The following is a 25,344-nucleotide window of genomic DNA, read 5'->3' as shown; positions in this document are numbered from 1 at the left end:
ACATGGCTGCCATGGTGGGCATGTCTGGTCACAAAAAAACCATTTGCTGGAAAGCAAACTGGTGAGGCTAAAAGAAAAGTAACTTACTCAAGAAAAGTAACTAACCCTAAATACAAGGCAGAGGTAGGTTCTGAGCTCCAACACAAAACCACTCTTTTGGACACAAGTAGCGATGGGGCTGGAGGGTGACACTTTTCTTTGCAGCATGGAAACTTCCCAGTTAAAACACAGTATTTTTAAAAGAATTTATTATTTGTTACACTTGTATACTGCTGAATATAATAAAATCCCTCAGAGGTTCGCAATAATCTTAAGAAAGAAAATCAGGAGGGGCAGGGAACTTGGCGGGCACTACGAGAAGTGTCCGTAGACGCATCCATGCCCATGGGTGCCATGTTGGAGGCCACAGGACTGCAGCATAAAACAAGCAGCTGTGTTGCTCACAGCTTACAAGGCTCTCTGTTTTTTCACATGCCATGACATCAGCTGAATTAACGACAGGCCAAAGATATAGCCATGAAACACTGTAGCAAGCTGCTTCTCATTTTCTCTAGATAACACATTTTTGCTAACTGATAAGCTGGCATGCCCAAAAGTTTTAACCAATAATTAAAAGCCTGCTGATACATTTTTGTACCAGGAAAGAAAACCTGTTTCCATATGCAAATACAGTGCTGGAGTATATCTGAATACAATATAAATCTTCTGAGATCTGAAGACCCCATACCTCTGTCCCTTACAAAATGTCTCATTGGACTATAGGTGGACCTGCCTTACCCCAGCAATTTTAAGAAACCCACCAACTACTTGTTTAGCTTTAAGCCCATCTGCTTTTATATGGGGTTTCCAGAAACATGAGGCAGCACACAATACTCCAAGATATCTAACGCCACACATGTTCAGTCCTATATTTGCCATTTGTGTTTTTTATGGCCTCCTCGAAAAGTTGCTACTTTAGTTTTCTCATAGACCTCTTCCAAGTCAGTTTACCTTCAGTCAAGTAGCCACTCACTTCTATCTTTAGCTCAATCAGGATAGTTCAAGGAAAACCAGGTTTTTGTTTTGTTTGCCACACCTTGTGGGGCTCAAAGAGACCTAACAAGGTATACTATCTTCACTCTCCCATCACAGTCTTTGTCTTCATGGAAACAAAAACAACCTGTTCATTTTTGTATGGGTAGGATTATTTGTTCCCACCATTACTTTGTGAACTGCAACGCTATTAGCCTGGTATCTAGTCCCTCTTGACACGCTCCTGGACTATCACAAATCTTTTGGAAACACCCTTCTTAGACTCCTTTTCCTCTGAAACGGGTAAACATCTGTGCTTCAATCCCTCATTCTTATTTTTCCCAGTTTTTCTCTACCAACTCACCCGTTGTGTTGACCAACCCCATGTAATTCATGTTCTAAATTTGTCCCCACTGTGTCTAGGCCTCCAACCTGTCAAATCCCTACCACCCACCCCACTCCCTTAATTGGAAACCATACACTCCCCACCTCCACCACTCCTTTTCTGTCTTCTTCCTGATTCTATACATCTAGTGCGATAGTTGCTAGTGCTTGTGTGATTAACTGGTTAATCTAACCAGCTTCTCCATTCTGTATAAAAGCCATATATCTGGTAATCTTGCATCTGTAATAAAGCCTATACTCTTTGATTTAATCCTTGGTCTGTGTTAAATAGCTAATATCCCCTTGTGTAAAACACAATCTCCCCATGACACACCTCAAGTGTAAGCTCAGGATCTATACTTGTACATATTGGTTGGTTACATGTGTACACTTGCTGTTTGGTGTAACATATGATTGGGGTAATCCAAAAGTAGAGAGAAAGAAAGAAAGCTTCCCATTTCAACATGCAATATCTCAGGCCTTCAGCTTGGCCTATGCCGATAAAGAAGTTGCCGAATAAGGGTGCTTGCTTGCTTTAATTTCTCTATGAGGATTACTCAGTGCCCATCTCCACTCTGGAGGGTAAAAGCCCTCCTCTCCTGCTAATAATTTGGCTAACAATTAAAAAAAGAATTGCATGCACAACATTTCTCAATAAAGTAAAGAACAGTCCCCATTGTGTCCCCAAAGGATAACCCTGAAGAACAAGTCTTGGATTATAGCTGCCATCTGTTTTAAGGGTACATTGCTTTGAAGATCCAGTGAGAAATCTGAACATCACTACAGAAATTCATTAAAATTACTATGGTTAAAGTAACACTGCACATAATAACTTCACCGTTTAGCTACTGGTTATCACAAATCATGTTTAACATCCCATGTCATTATGAATTTTGGTTTATAGCCTACTGATTCTGTTATATAGTTGTACTTTGTTTAAGCCATAATGTATATTCATATTGTAGTTTTATTATTGTACACAACCTGGATATGTTGTACATGACAGGCAGTATAGAAATTTTTTTAATAAATACATAAAACACAACTGGGCCTTTTTCTACTGTTTTAAATCTTAAGCATACTTGCACACCTCACTAAAATAAAATGGAATGATCTCCAACATTTGCTGGATCATGGAGAAAGCAAGAGAATTCCAGAAAAACGTCTATTTCTGCTTCATTGACTATGCTAAAGCCTTTGATTGTGTGAATCACAACAAACTGTGGCAAATTCTTAAAGAGATGGGAGTACCAGACCACCTTACCTGTCTCCTGAGAAACCTGTACGAGGGTCAAGAAGCAACAGTAAGAACCGGACATGGAACCATGGATTGGTTCAAAATTGGGAAAGGAGTACGACAAGGCTGTATATTGTCACCCTGCTTATTTAATTTATATGCAGAGTACATCATGAGAAACGCCGGGTTGGATGAATCACAGGTTGGAATTAAGATTGCCGGGAGAATTATCAACAACCTCAGATACGCGGACGATACCACCCTAATGGCAGAAAGCAAAGAGGATCTAAAGAGCCTCTTGTTGAGGGTGAAAGAGGAGAGTGCAAAAGCTGGTTTGAAACTCAACATTAAAAAAATGAAGATCATGGCATCTGGCCCCATCACTTCTTGGCATATAGAAGGGGAAGAAATGGAAGCAGTGACAGATTTTATTTTCTTGGGCTCCAAGATCACCGCAGACGGTATGAAATTAAAAGATGCTTGCTCCTTGGGAGGAAAGCTATGGCAAACCTAGACAGCATAGTAAGAAGCAGAGACATCACCTTGCTGACAAAGGTCCGTCTAATCAAAGCTATGGTTTTCCCAGTAATAATGTATGGCTGTGAGAGCTGGACTATCAGGAAGGCTGAGCGCCGAAGAATTGATGTGTTCGAACTGTGGTGCTGGGGAAGACTCTTACGAGTCCCCTGGACTGCAAGGAGGTCAAATCAGTCCATCCTAAAGAAAATCAACCCTGACTGCTCATTGGAAGGGCACATACTGAAGCTGAAGCTCAAATATTTTGGCCACCTAATGCGAAGAGAAAACTCCCTGGAAAAGACCCTGATGCTGGGAAAGATTGAAGGCAAAAGGAGAAGGGTACAGCAGAGGATGAGATGGCTAGATAGCATCACTGATGCGATGAATATGGACTTGAGCACACTCCGGGAGAGAGCACAGGACAGGAAGGCCTGGTGTGCTATGGTCCATGGGGTCACGAAGAGTCGGACACGACTGAACGACTGAACAACAACAACAACAAACATAATTATGATTAGGTTGCAACTGTAGCTACTAAAATTAATTAATGTTGTCCTCCTACGTAGATTCAAAATTTAAGGGTGCAATCCTATGGCCATTAGACAGCAGCTAGACGGCCATAGGATTTTTCAGTTTATGGGAACCGACCCCCGAGCCAGCGCTCCGAGGTTGGTTCCCAGAAAACCACCTCCCCGCCAGCTCGTAAGAGGCATGTTTCATCCCTGGCTCCACACTCAGAAGAGCAGCATGGAGTGGGGGAAAAGGGGGTGTTCCTGGGGGCGGGCGGGGGGGGATGGCAGAAGTGTTGTTATGATGCGTCCTATGCACTGTGCAGCCTCCCCACCCCCCGCCCTGCTCTGCTCCAGCTAGACAGCCAAAATCGGCCATCTAGCCACTAATGCAGGGTGGCTGGAGCACAGCGGAGAAGATCCCCTCCATGCTCTGCCCACCTTGCATTGGATAGTCGGTCACCTCTGAGTTCAGAGGCGGCTGACTATCCCCATTGAATTGCACCCTCTGGAATTATTCCACCCTGTCCTTCAAAATGTATCTTCGATTAGCTGTACATTCTGATACATTTCCCAGTAAATTCAGAACTGGCAGTAACTGATATGCTGAAATAGAGCAATGGATTCAGAAATGAAGGTTTTATTGTTGATTGTTACACTGATTCCCTAAATACCACTAGAGAAGTCACTTCAATAGTGTGTGTGCACACACACATGATTCCTTTGTTTTTTAAAAAAATGGGAAGTGTTGTTCAAGCTTGCTCAGATATTACATCTTTCAAATCTCATTTGGAAGATCCAGTTGCCCTGTGCTTCCAGGATCAGAGAGGATCATGTAGCAAATGTGAGAAATAATATACAGGTACTCTTATGTAATTCTTCCCTTAAGAAACAGTCACCGTTCTCTAGATCAGGTCTGCCGCCCATACTTCTTACTATAGCATTAAAACATCAGTGTTTCCTAGCATCTATTGATGCTTTGGGGATAAAAATGCCTGTTAGGAAGCAATGTCCTCCACAGGCATATACACTGAACTGAACATTTAATCATGCCATACTTGAGGGCAAAGAAACACTTGCCAAATGACTCTGCTCTAACCCTGACATTAATAACCAAGCTGATGATGACACTGAACTAGAGTGCTTTCTGCTGACCTTTCAGCATGCACATAAAAGGACAACTGATAGTAGCCAGCAGCAATTGTAGCAGTAAGATGGAAGCGGGGAATAGGAGTAGGCAACATCTCCCCAACTTCTTGAAACCTTTGGATCCAAAGGAAGTACATCTTCCTAAAGTGCATAGTCAGACTGTGGCTTTTGCTACCACAAGATATAGCAATGGCCACCAACTTGGGCACCTTTAAAGGGGATTAAACAAATTCACAGAGGATAAGCGTATCAATGGCCACCAGGCATGATTGCTGAACTGAACACAGTTGCTGGGGAACATGAGGAGGATGGTACTATTTCGCTCATGTCATGCCGTTGGCTTCCCATGGGCATCTGGTTGGCCACTGTAGGAACCGAATGCTGGCAAGATAGGCCTTTGCTCTGATCCAGCATGGCTCTTCTCGTGTTCTTATGTTCAAACCCAAATACCGATCCCTTTGCACTCTTCTAATTCTCAGTACATAAACACATAAACCCCCAAATAGATTGACAGGACCAAAGAGCTCCTGAATGGCTCCCAAATGGGATTTTTGAAAGCATTCCACCTCACCACAGAATATCTCCCAGTAGAGTTGCCAGTTCCTCACCAAGCAATGATGTTTATATATGTAATACGCTGAAGGTTTGAGAAAACACATAGCTGTTGTGTCTCTTTCATCGTTCCTCCACCAGTCCTCTTGTACACCCTTCTCACCCACCTGCTCTGGCTCAGCAGGACTTTATTTGATTTAGGGTGCAATCCTATGGGGATAGTTGGCTACCTCCGAAGCAGGAGGCAACCGACTATCCAATGCAGGGTGGGCGGAGTGCGGAGGGGATCTTCTCCTATGCACTCTGGCTGCCCTGCATTTGCAGTTAGACAGCTGATTTGGGGATCATGCTAGGATCCCTAGTGTTAGGATCGTGCTATCAGACCAGAAGGCTCAGGGTGGCCTTAAGATGGAAAACAAAATCAGGGAGGCCTCCAAACAAGAAGGTGTTGTAATAATGGGTGACTTCAATTACACCCACATTGACTGGGTAAATGCATATTCCAGTCACAACAAGGAGGTTAAATTTCTTGATACCCTAAACGACTGTGCCCTAGAACAGGTGGTCATGGAACCAACCAGAGGAGAGGCAGCCCTGGATTTAATCCTAAATGGTGCTGTCCAGGACCTAGTACAAAATGTGGATGTTGCTGAACCAACTGGAAACAGTGACCACAGTGCTATCAGATTATATATATATATATATATATATATATATATATATGGGGGAAATTGCCCAGGAAGTCCAACATAGTCACATTTGACTTCAAAAGAAGAAACTTCTCTAAGCTGAGGGAACAGGTGAAAAGGAAGTTGAAAGGGGGAGTCAAGAGGATCAAATCCCTTCAAAATGCTTGGAGATTACACAAAACCACAATAACAGAAGCCCAGCTAAAATATATACTACAGGTACCTTTTCTAAAAGGTAGCACTAAGTCCAAGAGGTCACCAGCATGGTTAACGACCAGTGTCAAGGGAGCTATTAGAGAAAAGAGAGCTTCCTTCAGAAAATGGAAGTCTTGCTCAAGTGAGGAAAACAAAAGGGAGCACAAGCTTGCACAAAGGCGATGCAAGCAGACAATAAGAGATGCAAAAAAGCATTTTGAAGAACATATCGCTAACAACATCAGGGATAACAATACAGAGTTCTTTAAATATATCAGAAGCAGAAAACCAGTTAGGGAGGCAGTTGGACCACTGGATGACCATGGAGTTAAAGGAGTACTGAAGGAGGACAAGGAGATTGCAGAGAAGCTGAATAAATTCTTTTCATCGGTCTCCACTGCAGAAGATATAGGACAGATACCTGTGCATGAAGTGATGTTTTCAGGAAGAGAGTCTGAGGAACTGAGGCAAATAGTGGTGACAAAAGATGAAGGTCTCAACCTTACTGATAAATTGAAAGCAAATAAATCACCGGGCCCTGATAGTATCCATCCTAGCTATATGAAATTGCTAATCTTCTAACCAAGATATGCAACATGTCCCTAAGATCAGCCTCTATACCAGAATACTGGAGAATGGCCAATGTAACACCAATTTTTAAAAAGGGATCCAGGGTGATCTGGGAAATGACAGGCCAGTTAGCTTAACGTTTGTTCTAGGTAAATTGGTTGAAAGCATTATTAAAGATAAAATTAGTAAGGGTATAGAAGGAAAAGCCCTACTGAAAAAGAATCTACACAGCTTCTGCAAAGCTAAGTCCTGTCTCACTAACCTTTTAGAGTTCTTTGAGAATGTCAGTACACATGTGGACAGGGGTGATCTGGTAGACATTGTCTACTTGGACTTCCAAAAGGCTTTTGACAAAGTCCCTCTCCAGAGACTCCTGAGCAAACTTGGCAGTCATGGAATAAGAGCACAGGCCCTCTTATGCATCAGTAGCTGGTTAAAGAACAGAAAGCAGAGAGCAGGAATAAATGGTCAATTCTCCCAAGGGAGGGAAGTAAATAGTGGGGTCCCACAGGGATCTGCACTGGGACCAATGCTTGTCAGCTTGATCATAAATGATCTAGAATTAGGAGTGAGCAGTGAAATGGCTATGTTTGCCAATGACACCAAATTATGTAGGGTGGTTATGAAGGAGAGCTGGAACTAGTTCCAACTCCCCTGCAAGGTAGGACAAGCCAATTCCAGCCCCGAATTCCCTGAAGTCACCCAGTAGCCACCCTCCCAGGCCAAAAGGCACTGAAATTATCACCGAGGTTACCCAGAAGGAGAAGAGGGGTAGAGGGAAAGGGAAGGGTAGAGGTAGTAGATTGTACAGAGGGGTACAAAGCAAAAATATTCAAGAAAAGAGCCTTTATGCATAGAGAGCCTTTTAACCGTACACCCAAACAAAATAATAAAAGCTGGCTAACCTATCCTTGTATGTAGCAAAGTAAGAGCCTCTGGGGATAGAGTCCAGTCATGGAGCCAGGTCCAAAGACCACCATAACTTCCCAGATAACACACTCACAGGTGGTTGCATCGTACATGAGAGAAAGACCTGGCTTCATGGTGGAAAAGCAGGCCAGCATTCTTGACAGTGGTTAAAACAAAAAGGGATTGTGAGGAGCTCCAAAAGGATCTTTCCAAACTGGGATAATGGCCATCTAAATGGCAAACATGGTTCAGTGTAAGCAAGTGTAAAGTGATGCATGTTGGGGTAAAAAATCCCAACTTCAAGTATAACCTGATGGGATCTTAGCTAGCAATGACCAACCAAGAAGGAGATCTTGGGGTTATGGTGGACAACTCCATGAAAATGACAACCCAGTGTGCAGCTGCTATAAAAAAGGCAAACTCCATGTTAAACATAATTAGAAAAGGGATTGAGAATAAAGCTGCCAATATCATCCTGCCTTCATACAAATCCATAGTACGACAACACTTAGAATACTGTGTACAGTTACGTTCACCACACCAAAAAAAAAGATATTGTAGAGCTGTGAAAAGTGCAGAAAAGGGCAACTAAAATGATCAAGGGGCTGGAGCATCTTCCCTATGAGGGAAGTTTACAACAGCTGGGATTGTTTAGCTTTAAAAAAAGGAGGGTAAGGGGAGACATGATAGAGGTGCATGGTGTGGAGAATGTGGATGGGGAGACATTTTTCTCCCTCTCTCGCAATACTAGAACCTGGGGTCATCCCATGAAGCTGATTGGCGGGAGATTCAGGATAGAAAGAGGAAGTACTTTTTCACACAGCTCATAGTTAAACTATGGAATTCACTACCACAACATGTAGTGATGGCCACCAATTTCGATGTCTTTAAAAGGGGGTTAGATAAATTCCTGGGGGAGAACGCTATCAATGGCTACTAGTCTTGATAGTTACGTGCAACCTCCAGTATCAGAAGCAGTATGCCTGAGTACACCAGTTGCTGGGGAACATGGGGAAGAGGCTGCTGTTGCACTCATGTCCTGCTTGTGATTTTCTAGTTGACAACTGGTTGGCCACTGTGTGAACAGAATGATAGACTAGATGGACCCTTGGTGTGATCCAGCATTGCTCTTCTTATGTTCTTATGGCTAGCCCCTTAGCTAGCACGTACAACCCCCCGAGAGCATAAAAATGAAATATTTCCTCCTATGCTTTGTCACTTCCCAGCCATCTTAAGAGGCTCTACAGAATGCTGAAGTGACTATGGGCCTGTTTCCACGAGTGATTTACTCTGAACTGGCAGTGTGTGGAGGTCGTTAGGGATATGTCATGGCCATCCAGCAGCCACACTGGAGCTTATTGCAGGAAAAACGGATTTCCTGATACTGCTTATAGTCCAATTCTTTTTCATAATTTGGCTTGTCCTTGCTTCTGTTGTGGTGTACACCAACCCTCCACATTTACTCCAATATGTTAGCCCTGCCCAGAGGTGTGCCTTTCACTGTGACCTGGTCAAGAGGTGTTTCCCCAATGTTTTCCCCACCTGTGTTTCCCTGATGTTTCTGCCATTTCTCGGCTGGTGACCAGAGTTCTTTTTTTAAAAAGTAAAAGATTAAACTGAAACAGTGCTTTAGCATACCATCGCAAACCCTAAGTAAGCACTCCACATTCACCAGCAGCAGCTGCCCGTGGACTATGAATTGTACATTTAAAGTCCTTACTCTGTCAGGGGCTAAGGCTTACACTACTAAAAGCACTGCGGGGTGGCGTGTACATCTATAAGTTCCTGGCCAGATCTCAGGTCCAGAGGTAGTTACCGTGGAATCCTCAGTTGTGCATTTAGAAAGTATCACTATCACGCAATAGTGAAAAAGCCCCAGTATCCAGCACACTTCTACCCCCCCTCGCTATCTCATTATAACACTGTTGTGCATTTCTCCAGGAATACGCATACCCTCTATGTCAGTATCTCACTTTCACTGTATAACTCTATTTCAAAATAACAACTATCACACATTTGCGTTATCACGCAAATTACACATGTAACTCATTAGCACATTAGTTCAGGGGTTCTTGCTAACTCCCGCTGTGGTCAATGAGGCTTTTTCACAAAAGTGCACTATCACGCATTTGTGCTATCACACAATAGCACATTTATTCACTAGAGCCTGCTAATGTGGAAGCCCAGTTTTTAGAGGGAAAGGAAAAAAATGGGCGGAATCAGGTATAGGTCGGGGAAGTCTACTCAGAAGTAACTCCCGTTGTGGTCAATGAGGCTTGTTCCCAAATTTACTGAGATTGCCATTAAGCCAAAAACACTAAGTAGACCAAGGGTACATCATGTACTCATCAGATGAAACACACAGTAACTCCCCTGATGGTTGTGAAGCCCTATTTCCAAAGCTGAGTGTCTTCGCTGTTTGGTTCAAGGCTTTTCAGGAGTAATTAATGCCAGCTTCAATCCTTTGCATCATCGCCTAACCAGAGCTTCATGGGGCAGGAGAAAGGGGAGTAGAGCCTGGAGGAGGGAGCCTCTTTTATTGGTCAAGCAGCCCCTGCCAGTCTGATGAAGTTTACTTCCAATCCCTCCACCCCACCCGGAAGTATGTTTCTGTCAGTGACTTATAATGGTGCAGTGCACTCCTTTGTGGAGCCCTGCATGCAGCCATGCTGATTCCATGAAAAATCCGGTATTCCTCCATTTGCTTCACCCTTCCATTGTTGTAGGAACATGGCCCATGACTCTCTGTGTAAGTGTGCTTGCTATATAAGACCGCTCAGGTAGGTAGGTAGGTTTAGGTAGACCAGTAAACTATTTTATTTCCTTCTCTCTGTCTTTCTCTTATTTTCCCTTTATACTCTTCTTTAATAAAACTTAATTGATCTGGAACCTTGGGGCTTGACAGGATTCTTCCACCACCCAAAAAACAGAGTTCCCTCCACACTGCCCATACCCTGTCCTCTCTGCTGTCCTCCTGCCGGCAAGCACTGCTTTATTCAAGAAGGCTTGAAAGTGGGTCTGTTAGTTTGGATGCTGTTTTTATTCGGTAATTGTTATGCTTATATCATAGTTTAATGTCTCCTATTGTTTTAATCTATTTTTAATTGTTTTTGTAAGCTGCCTTGAGTGCCATTTTTTGGTAGAAAGACCGGGCACTCACTCACTCACTCACTCACTCACTAAATAAATGCTGCTCAGTTTTACCACATGGGCTTTAAGTTAACGGGAGATAAGAGAGGAAGAGGCCTGATGTTTGACTGGTGCAGACTGAAAATTAGCTGGTGGTCCTCCTATTCCCAGGAAAACTTTGCTTTCCCCAAGTTAGGCTGATCAGAGTGAGTAGTGGCAAGGCAGAGAGCACGTTGTCAGTAGTGTGCCCCACAGCACTTGTGCTGAGAAGGTTATCCCCATCCTTTACACAGCGGGGGCAAGGAGAAGTATGTATAGACAGAAAAGCTAAAAGTAAAATGGGCATTGAACAGGTAAACAAACCAGGGCAGATGTAAGCCCCCTTCAGTTATTCAGGTGAACACATGTGGGCTTAATGTGGAGAGGGGGCGTGCACACAAGTCCCACCCCCAATGACCCCATGCACACCAGCTCCACTTCTGACCTTTGCATGCTCAGCATGGACTGGAGGTCTGAGCAGAGATTCTAAGCAAGCACCACCATTGTCACCAGCACTCAAACTTTCTCGGGATGTATATCTTCCCAAGCCCCTGTCGTGGCACTTCCATAGTACTTCCTCCCACTCCTTATTTGGCAAATACTAATTTCCCCAATCTCTGTCTTTCTCTATCTCTAGGTTAAGACTATTAGAAACAGTATACTGCTGTGTGCATGCCACACCTATGGCAAAGGTCCCTTTAGTCACATGTTTGTGACTAAATATACATGTACGTATATATATTCGAGTGTGTGTGTGTGTGTGAGAGAGAGAGAGAGACACAGAGAGAGAGAGAGAGAGAGAGAGAGAGAGAATGAATGACAATGTGTGGCAACACTAGGACCGGGGAGACCCAGGACAAATTCCCCCTCAGGCATGATACTCGACAGCTAATTTTGGGGTCATTCTCGCTTAGCCTAACCTACTTCACAAGGTTCTTGTGAACATAAAATGGGGGATCGGGGTGGCTGTGCATACTGTCCTGAGCTTCTTAGAGCAAGGGAGGGATAGAAATACAATAAATAACAACAACCTTGGTTTCCCTGATGCAAGTTCAACAGTCTACCGAGTAGGCAAGGAGTCCCCAACCTTTTTGGACTCTTGGGCACATTTGGGAATTTGTGACCATGCTGAGAGCACCACCACAAAATGCCTAATCAGTGAGTCACCGCTTTGGTGTCACCTTTCGCATCTATGGATCTTAGGCTGTGCCTTATTCAGCAAAAACCTTTGCTTTGTGTCTACTGGACACCACAATGTCTCTTTAATAAGGGATTGCCTAATTCAGCTAATTGCTGGCAGTGCAATACAGCTAATGCTTCTTTCAAACGTATGTTTTGGCAATGTCCACTAGTTGCTTCTTTTTGCGGGGAGGTTATTACACAGAAAAATTTTGTACTGGAACAGTCTTTAATATTTACTGATGTGCACACCCTTTAAAATTATTTACCTGCTTCATGGAAATTAACAAATGGGCAGCATAAATGGATTCTCTGCACCCTTTTGACAGCTAACAGACTGTTATTACAACATTGGAAGGATAAAAACTCACCTCCTGTAATGAAATGGATTGAGGGCCTTACAACACTTTAAATATTTGAAAGGGTGGCATATAGATGTCACCTTTAAATAGATTTTTTTATATATATATTTGGTCCATTTTTGTTGCAGCCCATGCCATGTATAATTACTAGAAAGTTGTGTGCATTTCATACATTTCATTTGATTCCCAGGCGGCCTCCCATCCAAGTACTAACCAGGGCTGACCCTGCTTAGCAGCCGAGATCAGATGGGATCAGCAACTCCTGCACCAGGCAGTGGCCTTTGCAGCTGGTGGCTGCTTGTGTCCCTGTTTGGAGATACCTAAAATTATGGCTGGCAGTCAGTCAGAGAGCAAAACTGCGCTATGCTGCTAGGTTTGCCCTTGAGTGCTGCTGCAAGGCCAGGAGGCGAGCTGCGCTCATTCCTTCCTTCATCAACAAGTGACGCTACGATGAAATAGAGAAGGTGAGCTGCCGTCTATGCAGTGGCTTTGATGGAATATTTGACCACAGTCAATAGGCAGTCAGCTGGCAATATGTGACCAGTCAATTGACTAACCCTGGGTCAGCTAAGTTAAGGCGTCCCACTTAGGGTGAGAATATCAAGATATTATGATGGTGACTGATGGTGGGGGCAAAGGTTGGGGAGTATTACTTTTTAGCTATCATTCTTTATTGCAGACATTACCACAGCCACAGGACATTATCAACCAGGCTGCTTCTTCTGGGCTCATTCACAACTACTTGCTGATACATGTTCCCTTATGCCATTCCTCTGAGTTATAGACAGTCCGCAAAAGATCCAGGACTGAATGTTGAACATCATGCGTGCACCCACACCGTGCGTAGGACTTCTGAGGGTGGTGAGAAAGCAAAAAAAAGTTGTCTTGTATAGAATTTATAGGCCTGTCAGTGCCACTGATGTAGTGGAGATGATGAGCCTGCCTCAGTCTTAGATTCAGCATAAAATCCAAGACAGCGCTGCCTCCCAGGACAATGAGAGGGAGCTGCAGTAACAGCAGCTCAGCCTACGCAGACAATAGGACTGAGATTTTACTACATTTGCACCACTCTCATTTTGTGATGATAGGCTGCTCCATGTGGAGAAGGAATTATCAAGAAAAGTAGCTTATAGCCTCAGCTCTGTAAATTACATATTGTTTGGTCCCGCGACACACCAACCCAATGGCAGTTCAATGCCTATTTATCATGGGGCTTGACAGGTGCTTGACATCATCCCTACACAAACCAGGCAGGCAGCAAAAATAGATCCTGCTGGATTGCCATAAACGTCTCTTGGGCTGCATTTCACATGGCATGTCACAGGCTGTGTAGGCCTGTTTTATTCAAATTAAAAGCCAAAGCTTAGGAACGTTATTCTTGACTTTTGCTTCAGTGCCAGCTACCAGTAGGCCAGCATTTTATACTATTATAATAGCAGCAATTATGTTTTCATGCTATATTAAATTGTCACTTTTCAATGCCACATAGGCAAAGCTAAATGTGCCCTATATAAGGTGCCCATTTACACAAAATAGCTTTGCTTCTTCAATGGAAGGGCTACAGCAATTATATTCAACACACAAGACATAATAAATATCCCAATAAACATCCTTGATGTTTGTCTTTCTTAAATGTAACAGTAGGGAACCAGTCTTTTAAGCACATGGCCAATTTCCCCTGACTCCAAAATTAGAGGTGCCTGTTTTTTCATTTGCTTTTAACTCACAGCGTCCTTCTTTGTTTCCAGCTCACTCTCTACTCTCTCTCCTGGGAAGAAAAAAATGGTGCCTAACGTTTGCTCTTTTCGAACTCACTACCACCACCACTTCAAGCTGAAAACACTCTTAGAAGAACTTTACACTCAGCCCTAATTTTAAATCAGATACCACTGTCCCTCTACATCCTTGGCAGAACACCAACAGCAGCACAGAAACCTGAGAGAGGGAGACCATAATTCAGATGATAGAGTTACAGCATTAGGCCATATCTCTCTGGCCTCGTGTTGTGCATACATACAGCACATGGTGGGGAACACTGGTGATGGGAACTATGAAGGAACTATGAAAGAAGAGCAGAACAATCTGGCCTCATAACAAAAATACAAAGAGCACATTGTTTCTCTTCTCAAAACCCTTGGAGATAGTCCACACTTAGCAAAACTCCAGCCTCCACTCCTATAACTGGGGATGCGGGGACGAAGTATTCTACACAAGTAAGCAAGAGAAGGAATGAGAACTATGTCTTGGCTAATGGATAAAACAATCCTTCCTTCCCAGAAACCAAGAAAAGTGGGAAAGATGAGGGGTGGGAACTGCTGCTTCAAGGCACCCTACACTGGGAAAGGCAAGGGAGGTCTGGCGCCTCTTCTGGGAGGGGCTGAGCCTCCATGGGGGGCTGCACAGGCCTGGGTGGGGAGGCCTTGTGAGCCTTACAGGGTCACAACCTGGCTCTACAGAACAGAATAGTCACCATATGCAGAATTCCACTGCAACATCCTGCAGAGAAGGGTCTACAACAAGGGACAGAGACTGAGGCAAGGGCCTCAGGAAGGGCACAGGAGTGGCACCTCTCTCTCTCTCTCTCTCTCTCTCTCTCTCTCTCTCATTTCCTCACAAACACCTGCTGTGCACTATTCATTCAGGTCCAGCGACCATGTGTTAACTGACTTTTGTTCACTAGTCTTCCTTTGCTCTCCACAGACCACTGTCCAACAGGTAAAGGCAGCAGGCCCACTTCTGTGCAGACCACAACAGAAGTCCAGACCAGAGTATGACCAGCAGCACTGAACAAAGTGCTTCCAGCTGTTCCTCTGCTCTGTGGGGTCGCCAACCTACTTGTTCCAGAGAGACTCCTACATCTTGTGGTATCAAATGTCCTAGTTCAAGTGTATGTTGTGTGAAGAAATAATTCCTTTTATCTGTCCCTGTTCCTACTATTCCTTGTGGTGGGGTGTGAGCTCCCACCTCCTGTTTCTTGACTCTGTGTCCCAGTGAGCTAAAGCAGCTGCTTCTGTTAGGATGCAATTGCGGTTTCCCTTATTGCCTGTCCAAGTTCCTCCCTTTTCTTGCCTGGGAAATGGATCTGTGTGACAGCTTTGTGCCTTCAGGAATGGGAGAATATTTGACTACTGCTCCTCTACTCCTTGGGTTAATCTATACTACAGGGCAATCCTACATTCCACTTATTCTAACTGAACTCCAGCTAAGTTCCCTTAAACCAGCAGAAGCCAAAGACAACCCAGTGTTGGAAATCTGTGTGAGAGAGGCATTATGCAGGTGAAGCTTTGGTGCTACTGCAACTCTGCTGGCATACCGGCCAGATATGAACAGCACCAGGAGCAGCGAGCGCGAGCAGGACTTAGTTGAGATTCAGCACCCCTACAGACCTTCCTGCCCCCAGCAAAACATCACACCAGCAAAATAGGCAGTGTCAATTAATATATTCCCACTGAACCCAAAGGAGAGCCAAAAAACCTTTGCCACCTCTTCCTGGTCCATCTCCATGGTGGAGCACAGAACACTGCAGCCAGTTTCGGCATATGAATTCCACACAAGAAAACGGTCTCTTAGATTACAGGATGCACCACACAGTACTATGTCTGGAAAACTTATGCCACAATCCTGTAAGGCTTTCCTGGGAATAAGCCCCGCTGAACTCAGTGGAGCTTACTTCTGAGTAGAAATGCATGAGATTGTACTGTTAGGGCACATAGGAGGGGACTTTCATGATGGGAACTCTACTGGAAAGGTGCTTGGCACTAAAAGGGAGCACTTTGCGTAAACCATCCATATTGGGAGAGCATCTTCCTGGTGGTTTTCTCAGAACCCTTACAGGTACCCCACCTCAGGACCCCAGACACAAACATACAACTCCCCGTGTCCACCTGCAGATGCAAAGACAACATACTCCACTCAGTTAAGTGAGAGGGAATCCATGCCTCAAAGTACGGCTTACATCCCTGCCCCATGGGCCAACTGTGTTTTGGCTCAATAATTCCTCCTCCCTCAAAGACTGGGACACTGCACAGGGGGCACAGTGATGGTATGCAACCTCAGTGCTTGAAGTGGTGCTGCCGGGGGGGGGGGGGGGAGATAGTTTGGCTTTGTTTCAAGTTAGATCAGGTTCACTTGCATCTATTGACAAGAAGCGGGGTGATTTTAGGCCTGCCTGAAAAGAAGTGAGATGGCTTCCTACCCCCACTTTGAGCAATGTGCAGAAAGGGCAAGGCTGCAGGCCATCAAACCCCACATGCAGGCATGCTCCCACCAAGCATCATGGGAAGCATAGCCATGGGAAGCACAATCACCTTTCTAGGTGAGCACCAGGTACTTCCCTCCAACTGCTGCCATTACTCCTTACCATTTTTGCCTTGCAGAATTCCATATGGTGCTGAATTCCAGATTTCCCAATGGCAAGACTCACTCCCCAAGCTCTCCCCTACCCTACCCACCCCACACATCATCCTACCTGAGGCTATGGGTTTATTGCACATCAGTATGCCGCTGTGGCTATTGTTCCATCATTGCTTGTCCTACTGCCTTCCTTCCCCCTCCCTGGTAAAAAGCTCCTTCCTTCACAGGAACACTGGTCATCTAGCAGGACTAGAAACTTTCTTTGGGGGCATCTGTGGGTTCCCTATCCATATACTCACCCAAGTGAGCCATGAAGCTAAATGTCTGTCCCTTCCCTGTGTATTTTCCCCCATCAAAAACATTACAATCTGCAAGTTGTGTATGCTTGAGGTACAAGGGGAGTCAACCCCATGTCTAAAGTGATCATTGGAGTGTGCTAGTAATGCTGTACGAATTTGTTGCCAATGTTTGTACTTGTACTTTTTATTTAACTTAATGATATTTATTATATTTTAAATTCTGTTAGTCAACCCTATTTTGTAGGTCAGAGAGGTAGAATATCAATATTTTAATAAGTAAAATAATGTTTCACTAGTCTGGGAATAATGTGTGTGGAACTGAAGGAGGCAGGCCTTGAAGTTTGCACCAAAATCAGAAAATCTGAGCCATATGGCTGCATCTGCCTAAACCTTTTCTTTCAGAGATAACTACAGTAGCTCTCTGTATCAGTTCAGTATTATTCATATGCATTATATTTCCCAAACTATTCTAATGAGATCAGACCTTGGCCAAAAGCCCCCTCCTTCACTTGGGTTGAATTTCTAAGCCTGCCACTCTACATGCCGACCTTGAAGCTTGCCCCTTTATGCCACATATGGGTGCATCTTAGGGTTACAATTCTTTTTGTACTTGGATATAAAACTCAGCAAAATGTGCACTCCTTGCATCTTATCTTCACACAGACATGGTAAATCTGTGTCTCTCAGCTGTACCATTTCAGAGTGGAGATTCACATTATTGAATGCTTCTCCAGACAAACAATTCCCTGCACATTGCAAAATAAAAAGAAGCCGCATTTCAATCCTATCCTGATCGCTGCTTCCACATATTTGCCAACAAAGGGGATGATTTAAATGGCATCTACGAGTGCACACCTGTCACAGGATGAGCCCTAGGGTGAGTCAGCCTGCTTCAGGCGGCAGATTCTGGGACACTATTATACAACAGCCAGTCTCAAGTATTTTGTTTGTCATATTTTTACCATGAAAGGAGGGGGCCATCATCTGGATTTTTGGCCTCAGGTCTCTGACCTGATGTTGGGGCATGAGTATTTCGTTCGTATTTGTACTTGAGACGTGGCCCTGCTTCTCAAGAGCAAGGGGGGATGCACTCTACATATGATCAGCGGCATTATCCTTTATTAGTATTTTCCATGTTCTAGGGCTGGGACAGATTTGGGGAGGGAGAAGCTGAAGGGATAGAAGGAGAGATGCTTCCATGCTTTACAGTGCTGTGGACCTCTTTAAGGTACTGGGAACTCCTTTTCCTAGAAGAAGGTGTGGTGAGCCTGGAGATAATAGTTCAGAACAATTCAGATTACAAACGACTGAGGGGGTGCTTCCAGACAGAGGGTTCTTAGTGCTACTAATAAGAAGGCACTGTGCAGCTATTACATCTTTTTTTTCTTTAACAGATTTATGGTGGTAAAAGAAAAAAGGCTTGGAATATAACTGCATTACCTAAGGTGGTAACTATATGAGCAGGGGAGCATCTGAACCATACCTGTCTTGAGTCGACACTTCTGGAAATGGTTTCTGCACTGACAGCATGGTAAAATGGTTGTCTGAACACACTCTGGAAGATGTTTTTGCATCGTGTTTACTGTTCACAAAGTATCATCCATTTGGGTTCCATTCTGTATGGAGCAGCAAATCTCTCTCTGCTTTCAACAGCACATGTTCAGGCCTTATACAGATACATATGCTTTCAAATGATATTGCACATCTTACACACCTTCTCTATATTCTGAATGAGCACACTTTTGTTCTTGCCTCCATTTTACTGTATATTTTGTATGCGAGGCACCCTAGTAAATTTTATTTGAATGAGATCAAAATCTATTAAACATACTCTGCATCTACATCTGACTGGCAGCTTGCATATTTCATCATTTAATGACTCCAACAAGAAGTGATGACTCGCATGTGCGATTAGGAAACCAGAGATATACTGTTACCAAAAAAGTGTTCATTTAGCCTCTTCAGTGGAGTCAGTTCTCACATTCAAGTATGTGGCAATCAAGTGTGGGGTAAAAAAACCCTCAAGCTGGTTCACACATGGATGTGTGAACCAGTTCTGTGTGAGAACAAACTCTGACCATATTGCTGCTTTTTAACTTCTGTGCTGAAAGGGGCTAGACTGCAGATATAAATTAGAGATGAGGTTTCCATATCATACTTCATACTTTTCACATGTATGTGAAGGTGATCCTCCTGGCTTCTCTCATTCTTCCTCAGAGCTCTGTGTTGTCTATCCAGCATACAATTCAAAGAGGAAAGCAAGGTTCTTTGGGGCATGCCTGGCACTCCAGAGTGAGGACATGGCATTGTAGACAAAAAAGACTAGGGCAAACAGCAGGAGGGAAAACAAACAAGAGCATGAAACAAGAGTTCTAATATCAGCTGCAGAACAAAAGTGCAAAAATGAAACACTTACAAGAGAACACCAGGCTGTTAAAGTCAGCACTGCCAGGCAGCAGGAGCGTTTATTGTGTTAAATAAAAGCTCAGCTAACTGGAGAGAGTTACTTCAAAGTCTCACCTACCTTTACAAAGAGCTCAATTTCAGGGTCCTTTCCTTCTCCATTAGCAGGAGACAAGTCTGTCATTTTTGACCTCCACAGGCAAAGAGGTGCTCTCCTTACACCGCAAAGCAATGAAATGTTCCAGCTCAACAGCAGCTATATCTCCTTTTACAATAAGCACTTGCAATGTTTTCTTCACCACCTCTAAGCCATTGCTTTGCCGTTTTTGCAACTTCCACAAGCAGAGAAAATAAATTTCCTGGTCAAGAAATTGAGATTGGTTTTTTTAAAATAAAAAAGAAAAGAAAAACAGACAGGGAAGGAGAAACTGCTACAGTGTATAACGGTTTATGGGAGCAACAAGTGCCTCAGTGCTGTGTTGTGTTACAGAGTGCTCATCCGTCAGAGCTCTGGCTCACACTGCCAGCCCGAAATAGCCCCGTGCAAGAGATGGGGGTGGGGTTAACTCACAGGGGAGGGGATATAGCTATTGGTACCTCAGAACAAATAGCTTCTTTTTAACATTGTGTGGAAATCTCTCCTTCTGTATCCCTCTCCCGCATGCTTCCATTCAAAGCTTTTGTACACTAATTTGAGAGCTTTCTTTTTAAATTTTAACTTAATTCGCAAGAGCATATTCTTTCTGTTAAAAATATATTGGGGAGACCTGAAGAGCGCTTGGACACTTAGGTCCTTGCAAATGCTGGACATCTCACCCTCTCAGAAAGCTAAAAACAAAAGGCTTCACCCTCCGCCTTCCAAATTATAGCAATTTAACACATGTATTAAATAAAATGGAATGCTGAATGGAACATCTGAAGAACACATACATGCGAAGTGGCCTCTGCCATGGACTGGGCAGTGGGGAATGTATGGTGACTAAAATGGGAGAGAGCGCAGGTGGGCAAGAAGGGCTACTGCACTGTATTAACGACAGAACTACTAAGGGTTGGGGGGAAATCAGTTCATAACGTTCTGTTTGCACTAGTTTATCCAGTATGCGTATTAATAAGTTCCATCATAAATTAAAGAAGCTACATTTCTGAGGGGTTCCTTCAGCCTGGCCTGGTGACATGCTACTCCACAGTGCACCAGGCATCAGAGAGGAGAGAGGTGCAGGGGGAAAGAGTTGGTGTGACGCTGCCTCCAGCCTGGTAGGTGGCATGGGAAAGCAGGAGGGAGTTTGGGGGATTGATGGGGTCTGAGGGGGGGAGTGGGTGAGTTTGGGGATAAGCTATGTGGGAAGGAAGGAATTGGGGAATTCTCTTCCAGCTCAGATTAAAATCCAAGCTGGAGAAGAGATTGGGGACAAAACGCTTATCTCTTATTTGAGCTGGGTATTTTGAGCCACTGATGCGCATGCTGAGCCCAGAAATACATATCTTGACAACATCACTAGTTTGATCAGAGCTTATTCCACATGTAGAGGCTAGCAACTGACCATATGAACTGCCTCCATTGAAAAGTTTTGGATCTGAGATGATGACACAACACAACAGCCCACCATGGCTTAATTTACTCACAGGGGTTGCCGTGTCATGCCAGGTGCCCATGGGTGCCATTTTTGCATGGTGCCCATGGGCACCTAGCATGCCATGATTTGCTGTGTTGCGTGAACCTAGGTGGCAGGGGTTGTTTGAGGGTTAGACAACCCTCAAATAACCCATGGCTTGGGTTATGGTTACTTGAGGGTTGTCTAATCCTCAAACAACCCCTGCCACCTGGGTTCACCTGACATGGCAAGCTGGGTGCCCACAGATCCCATGCAAAAATGGCACAACAGCCCCCTCACTTAAATTAAGCCATGGTGGGCTGTTGTGTTGTGCGAACCAGGTCACTATGAGGTGATACAAAAGGTCTCTGTAGTAGCTGTTTCACGTGTGTGAACTGTCTCTTGATATTGCAGTCTTCAAATAAAAGCAAGAGCATATGTGAACCTACCCTCAGGGTTATGGTTTCGTTTTCTACAACTTTTTATGAACTCTGAACAGGACATGATCATATAGACAGCTGGGACTATGGAGGTGACACTTATCAGTCAGATCACCAAGAATCCTTGCTCCTGCTGCTGCCCTCTGCTAACTCTAAATTGCTGGGCTTTGCAGTCAGGTGACAGAAAAAGAATGGGGAGACGGAGTCTGTGGCGTGAGTTTGAGGAGAGTGGTTGAATTAAGTGCAGCAGCAAAGGTAATATGGCAGTGTATTAAGAACATATCTGAGTTGTGAAGGGGACTTCAAAGGTGCAGATGAACCACCTGCCCTTGCTGAAAATTCAAGGGGAACGCTGAGGTTAGATAATAGTGTCTTTAAAAGTAAGAGCAGCTCTTGCTTGCTTTGGGTGACATTTACTTGAAGACATAAAAGGTCAAGGATGGTTAAGGGAGCTAAGCTATAGGACCAGGGCTAGCCTGCCTCCCACCCTTGGGTTCAAGGGAGTTGCTTAGTGTGTTGGGGCTCAGTCCCCACCTCTGCCTTGCAGAGGCAGAGTCTTTGGGGCAGTTTATTTGTCCTTTTCCACACCTCCCATGGCAGTCATTTTGTGGTGGTGCCCAGGAAACTCTCTCAATTTGCCAAATGTACCTACAGCCTAGTTTGGAAGCTAAGGCTGATGTCTTAACAGATGTGCCCTATGACCAGTGATGATGTTATGCAATGTCAGAAATTGTGCTTTATGCTCCTCATTTTATGTGCAGAAGCTGATTAGACTGGCAATTGAATCTTACTTCAGTGCTGGCAATAGGATAGCATCGTCCTCCACCACTAAGGGCAACAGGCTAGCCTAGTGGAAGCAGGCCAAGTCAGGCCATGTGGCACACAGAACTCTGTCCTCCAAAAAAAAAAGGACTCCATGCCTCCCAGTATCCAGTACCTGAGGCAGCTGCTTTACATTGCCAAACAAGCAAACAGGGATGAGGGGAACTCATGCCTCCTTTTAAGAGCTGCCCATGCTTGCTTCACGCATTGATTAAAATCAAAGGATGAGCCAATAGGTGCATCTTTGACACACTACCTGTGTGGTAGTGTGGTACTTATTGGGCAGCTCCTCTTGGCCATAGCTTCAACACATTTTTTTTAAAAAAAACATTACATGAATTAGCCCCTAATATTGTTGAGTTCACATTGTATCGTGGCATATACACTACAGTTTAAGAAGCATGTTGCTGCAAAACTAGAAGTAAGAATAGATAACAAATTATTATTTAATATTGCAGTGCAACCTTGGAAACAAAGCCCCCAGAGTGGGTATTGTACAAACCTAGCAATGCCATGTATTCATATTTCATAAGCATCTCCGGTCTAAGTTTGAAATTGGCAAAAATGGGTAAATATAAATACTAGGAAGTAATCTGTAACGGATTTACTAATTACCATTTACTAAAAATACACAGTAACAACTTCCAGAGTCCCAGTATGCCACGGCGAAAGAAATGAGGTCTTCCAGCACCTTTCAAGATTAACAGATTACCTGGGTAATATGTTTTCCTGGACTAGGATGTGTGTGTGTGTGCACATATCTCATACACAAGTGGGACCTATAACAAAATTAACATTATATCATTAAGGTGTTATCCTCACTATCACTTTAAAAAAAATTCTAATAGGAAAACATTTTAGCAATAATTAAAAGATTGATTTAAAAATGGGCTCATAAAATGGCACCCACCACCAAGGTTGTAATGAATATGTTCTGACAGGTTCACTTTTCCAATACACCACTGCTTACATAAAAACCCCACCCTTTATAAAAAGGAACTAAAGGTATCTACACCTGTGCATTCCTCATCCATTTTCATGGGAACCCCCCCCCCTCCGGATTTTCTGCAATCTGACAAAAGATTGAAGGCCCAATACAGGATGACGGCATCATGTGGATACCCCATAAAAAGTTAGTGAATGAAGTATGGCAATTCCACACTAAACTCATAGTGTGGAGGCACACCTGGTTTCTTTAGACCCTGCCCCCCTCTCTGTAAGATCAACTGCCATCAACATTTTGTAAAACCAGATTCTTATCAGGCAGTTTTTGAGGCTTTATTTAAATCATATTTTCTTTTAAATGGTATTTTCATGCCCCTTCATGGATCACTGCCTTGTTGTGGCGAAGGGGCTTGCGTAACTCAGTGAAGCCATAAGCTATGCCGTGCAGGGCCACCCAAGACGGACAGGTCATGGCAGAGAGTTCTGACAAAATGTGGTCCACTGGAGAAGGAAATGGCAACCCACTCCAGTATTCTTGCCAAGAAAACCCCATGGAACGTATCTCAAGGCTAAAAGAGATGACGCCGGAAGATGAGCCCCTCAGGTCGGAAGGTGTCCAATATACTACTGGGGAAGAGCAGAGGGTATTTCCAAGTAGCGCCAGAAAGAGTGAAGCGGCTGGGCCAAACCCGAAAGGACACTCAGCTGTGGATGTGTCTGGTGGTGAAAAGAAAATCCGATGCTGTAAAGAACAATATTGTTTAGGAACCTGGAATGTCAGATCAATGAATCAAGGTAAGCTGGAGGTGGTCAAAAATGAGATGGCAAGACTGAACATCAACATCTTGGGAATCAGCGAACTAAAATGGACAGGCATGGGCAAATTTAATTCAGGTGACCATCATATCTACTGCTGTGGGCAAGAATCCCTTAGAAGAAATGGAGTAGCACTCATAGTCAACAAAAGGGTGGGAAAAGCAGTACTGGGGTACAATCTCAAAAACGATAGAATGATCTCAGTACGAATCCAAGGCAAACCATTCAACATCACGGTAATTCAAGTCTATGCCCCAACCACTGAGGCCGAAGAAGCTGAAGTTGATCGGTTCTGTGAAGACCTACAACACCTTCTAGAACTAACACCAAAAAAAGATCTCCTCTTCATCATAGGGGATTGGAATGCTAAAGTAGGAAGTCAAGAAATCACCGGGATAACAGGCAGGCATGGCCTTGGTGTACAAAATGAAGCAGGACAAAAGCTAATAGAGTTTTGCCAAGAGAACACGCTGATCATAGCAAACACTCTTTTCCAACAGCACAAGAGGCGACTCTACACATGGACATCACCAGATGGTCAATATCGAAATCAGATTGATTATGTCCTTTGCAGCCCAAGATGGAGAAGCTCCATACAGTCAGTAAAAACAAGACCTGGAGCTGACTGTGGCTCAGATCATGAGCTTCTTATCGCAAAATTTCGGCTGAAATTGAAGAAGGATAAACCACTAAACCATTCAGGTATGACCTAAATCATATCCCTTATGAATATACAGTGGAGGTGAGGAATAGATTTCAGGGATTAGACCTGATAGACAGAGTGCCTGAGGAACTATGGATGGAGGTCCGTAACATTGTTCAGGAGGCAGCAACGAAATCCATCCCAAAGAAAAAGAAATGCAAGAAAGCCAAGTGGCTGTCTGATGAGGCTTTACAAGTAGCTGAGGAAAGAAGGGAAGCGAAAAGCAAGGGAGAAAGGGGAAGATATATCCAACTGAATGCAGAGTTCCAGAGAATAGCAAGGAGAGACAAGAAGGCCTTCTTAAATGAACAGTGCAAAGAAATCGAGGAAAACAACAGAATGGGAAAGACTAGAGATCTCTTCAAGAAAATCGGAGATCTCAAGGGAACGTTTTGTGCAAAGACGGGCATGATAAAGGACAAAGAAGGCAGGGACCTAACAGAAGCAGATGAGATTAAGAAGAGGTGGCAAGAATACACAGAAGAACTATACAGGAAAGATCTGAATGTCCCTGATAGCCATGATAGTGCGGTCACTG

The 25,344-nt window shown here is 44.0% G+C and overlaps 1 protein-coding gene across 2 annotated transcripts in view; it reads right to left on the bottom strand.

Annotated features, from left to right (window-relative positions):
- Window positions 1–25,344, bottom strand: part of CLIC5 (CLIC family member 5) — a 147,933-nt gene that overhangs the window by 58,714 nt on the left and 63,875 nt on the right. The window contains exon 1 of one of the 2 annotated variants that reach the window (XM_084822015.1): window positions 19,610–20,010. The exons of the other annotated variant lie outside the window; for it this stretch is intronic. Within the exon in view, the coding sequence (XP_084678141.1) occupies window positions 19,610–19,672 (63 nt within the window). The 5' untranslated portion in view covers window positions 19,673–20,010. Of the gene's footprint in view, window positions 1–19,609; window positions 20,011–25,344 lie in introns of those variants that run through there. 2 annotated transcript variants of the gene reach the window in all.

This window comes from Heloderma suspectum, chromosome 1 (assembly GCF_057233095.1).
Source record: "Heloderma suspectum isolate Gila_16-S chromosome 1, 16-S_ref, whole genome shotgun sequence".
NCBI classification, from domain to species: Eukaryota; Metazoa; Chordata; class Lepidosauria; order Squamata; family Helodermatidae; genus Heloderma; species Heloderma suspectum.
Note: the sequence above shows the minus strand (reverse complement) of the source record. Positions and strands in the feature narration are given on the sequence as shown.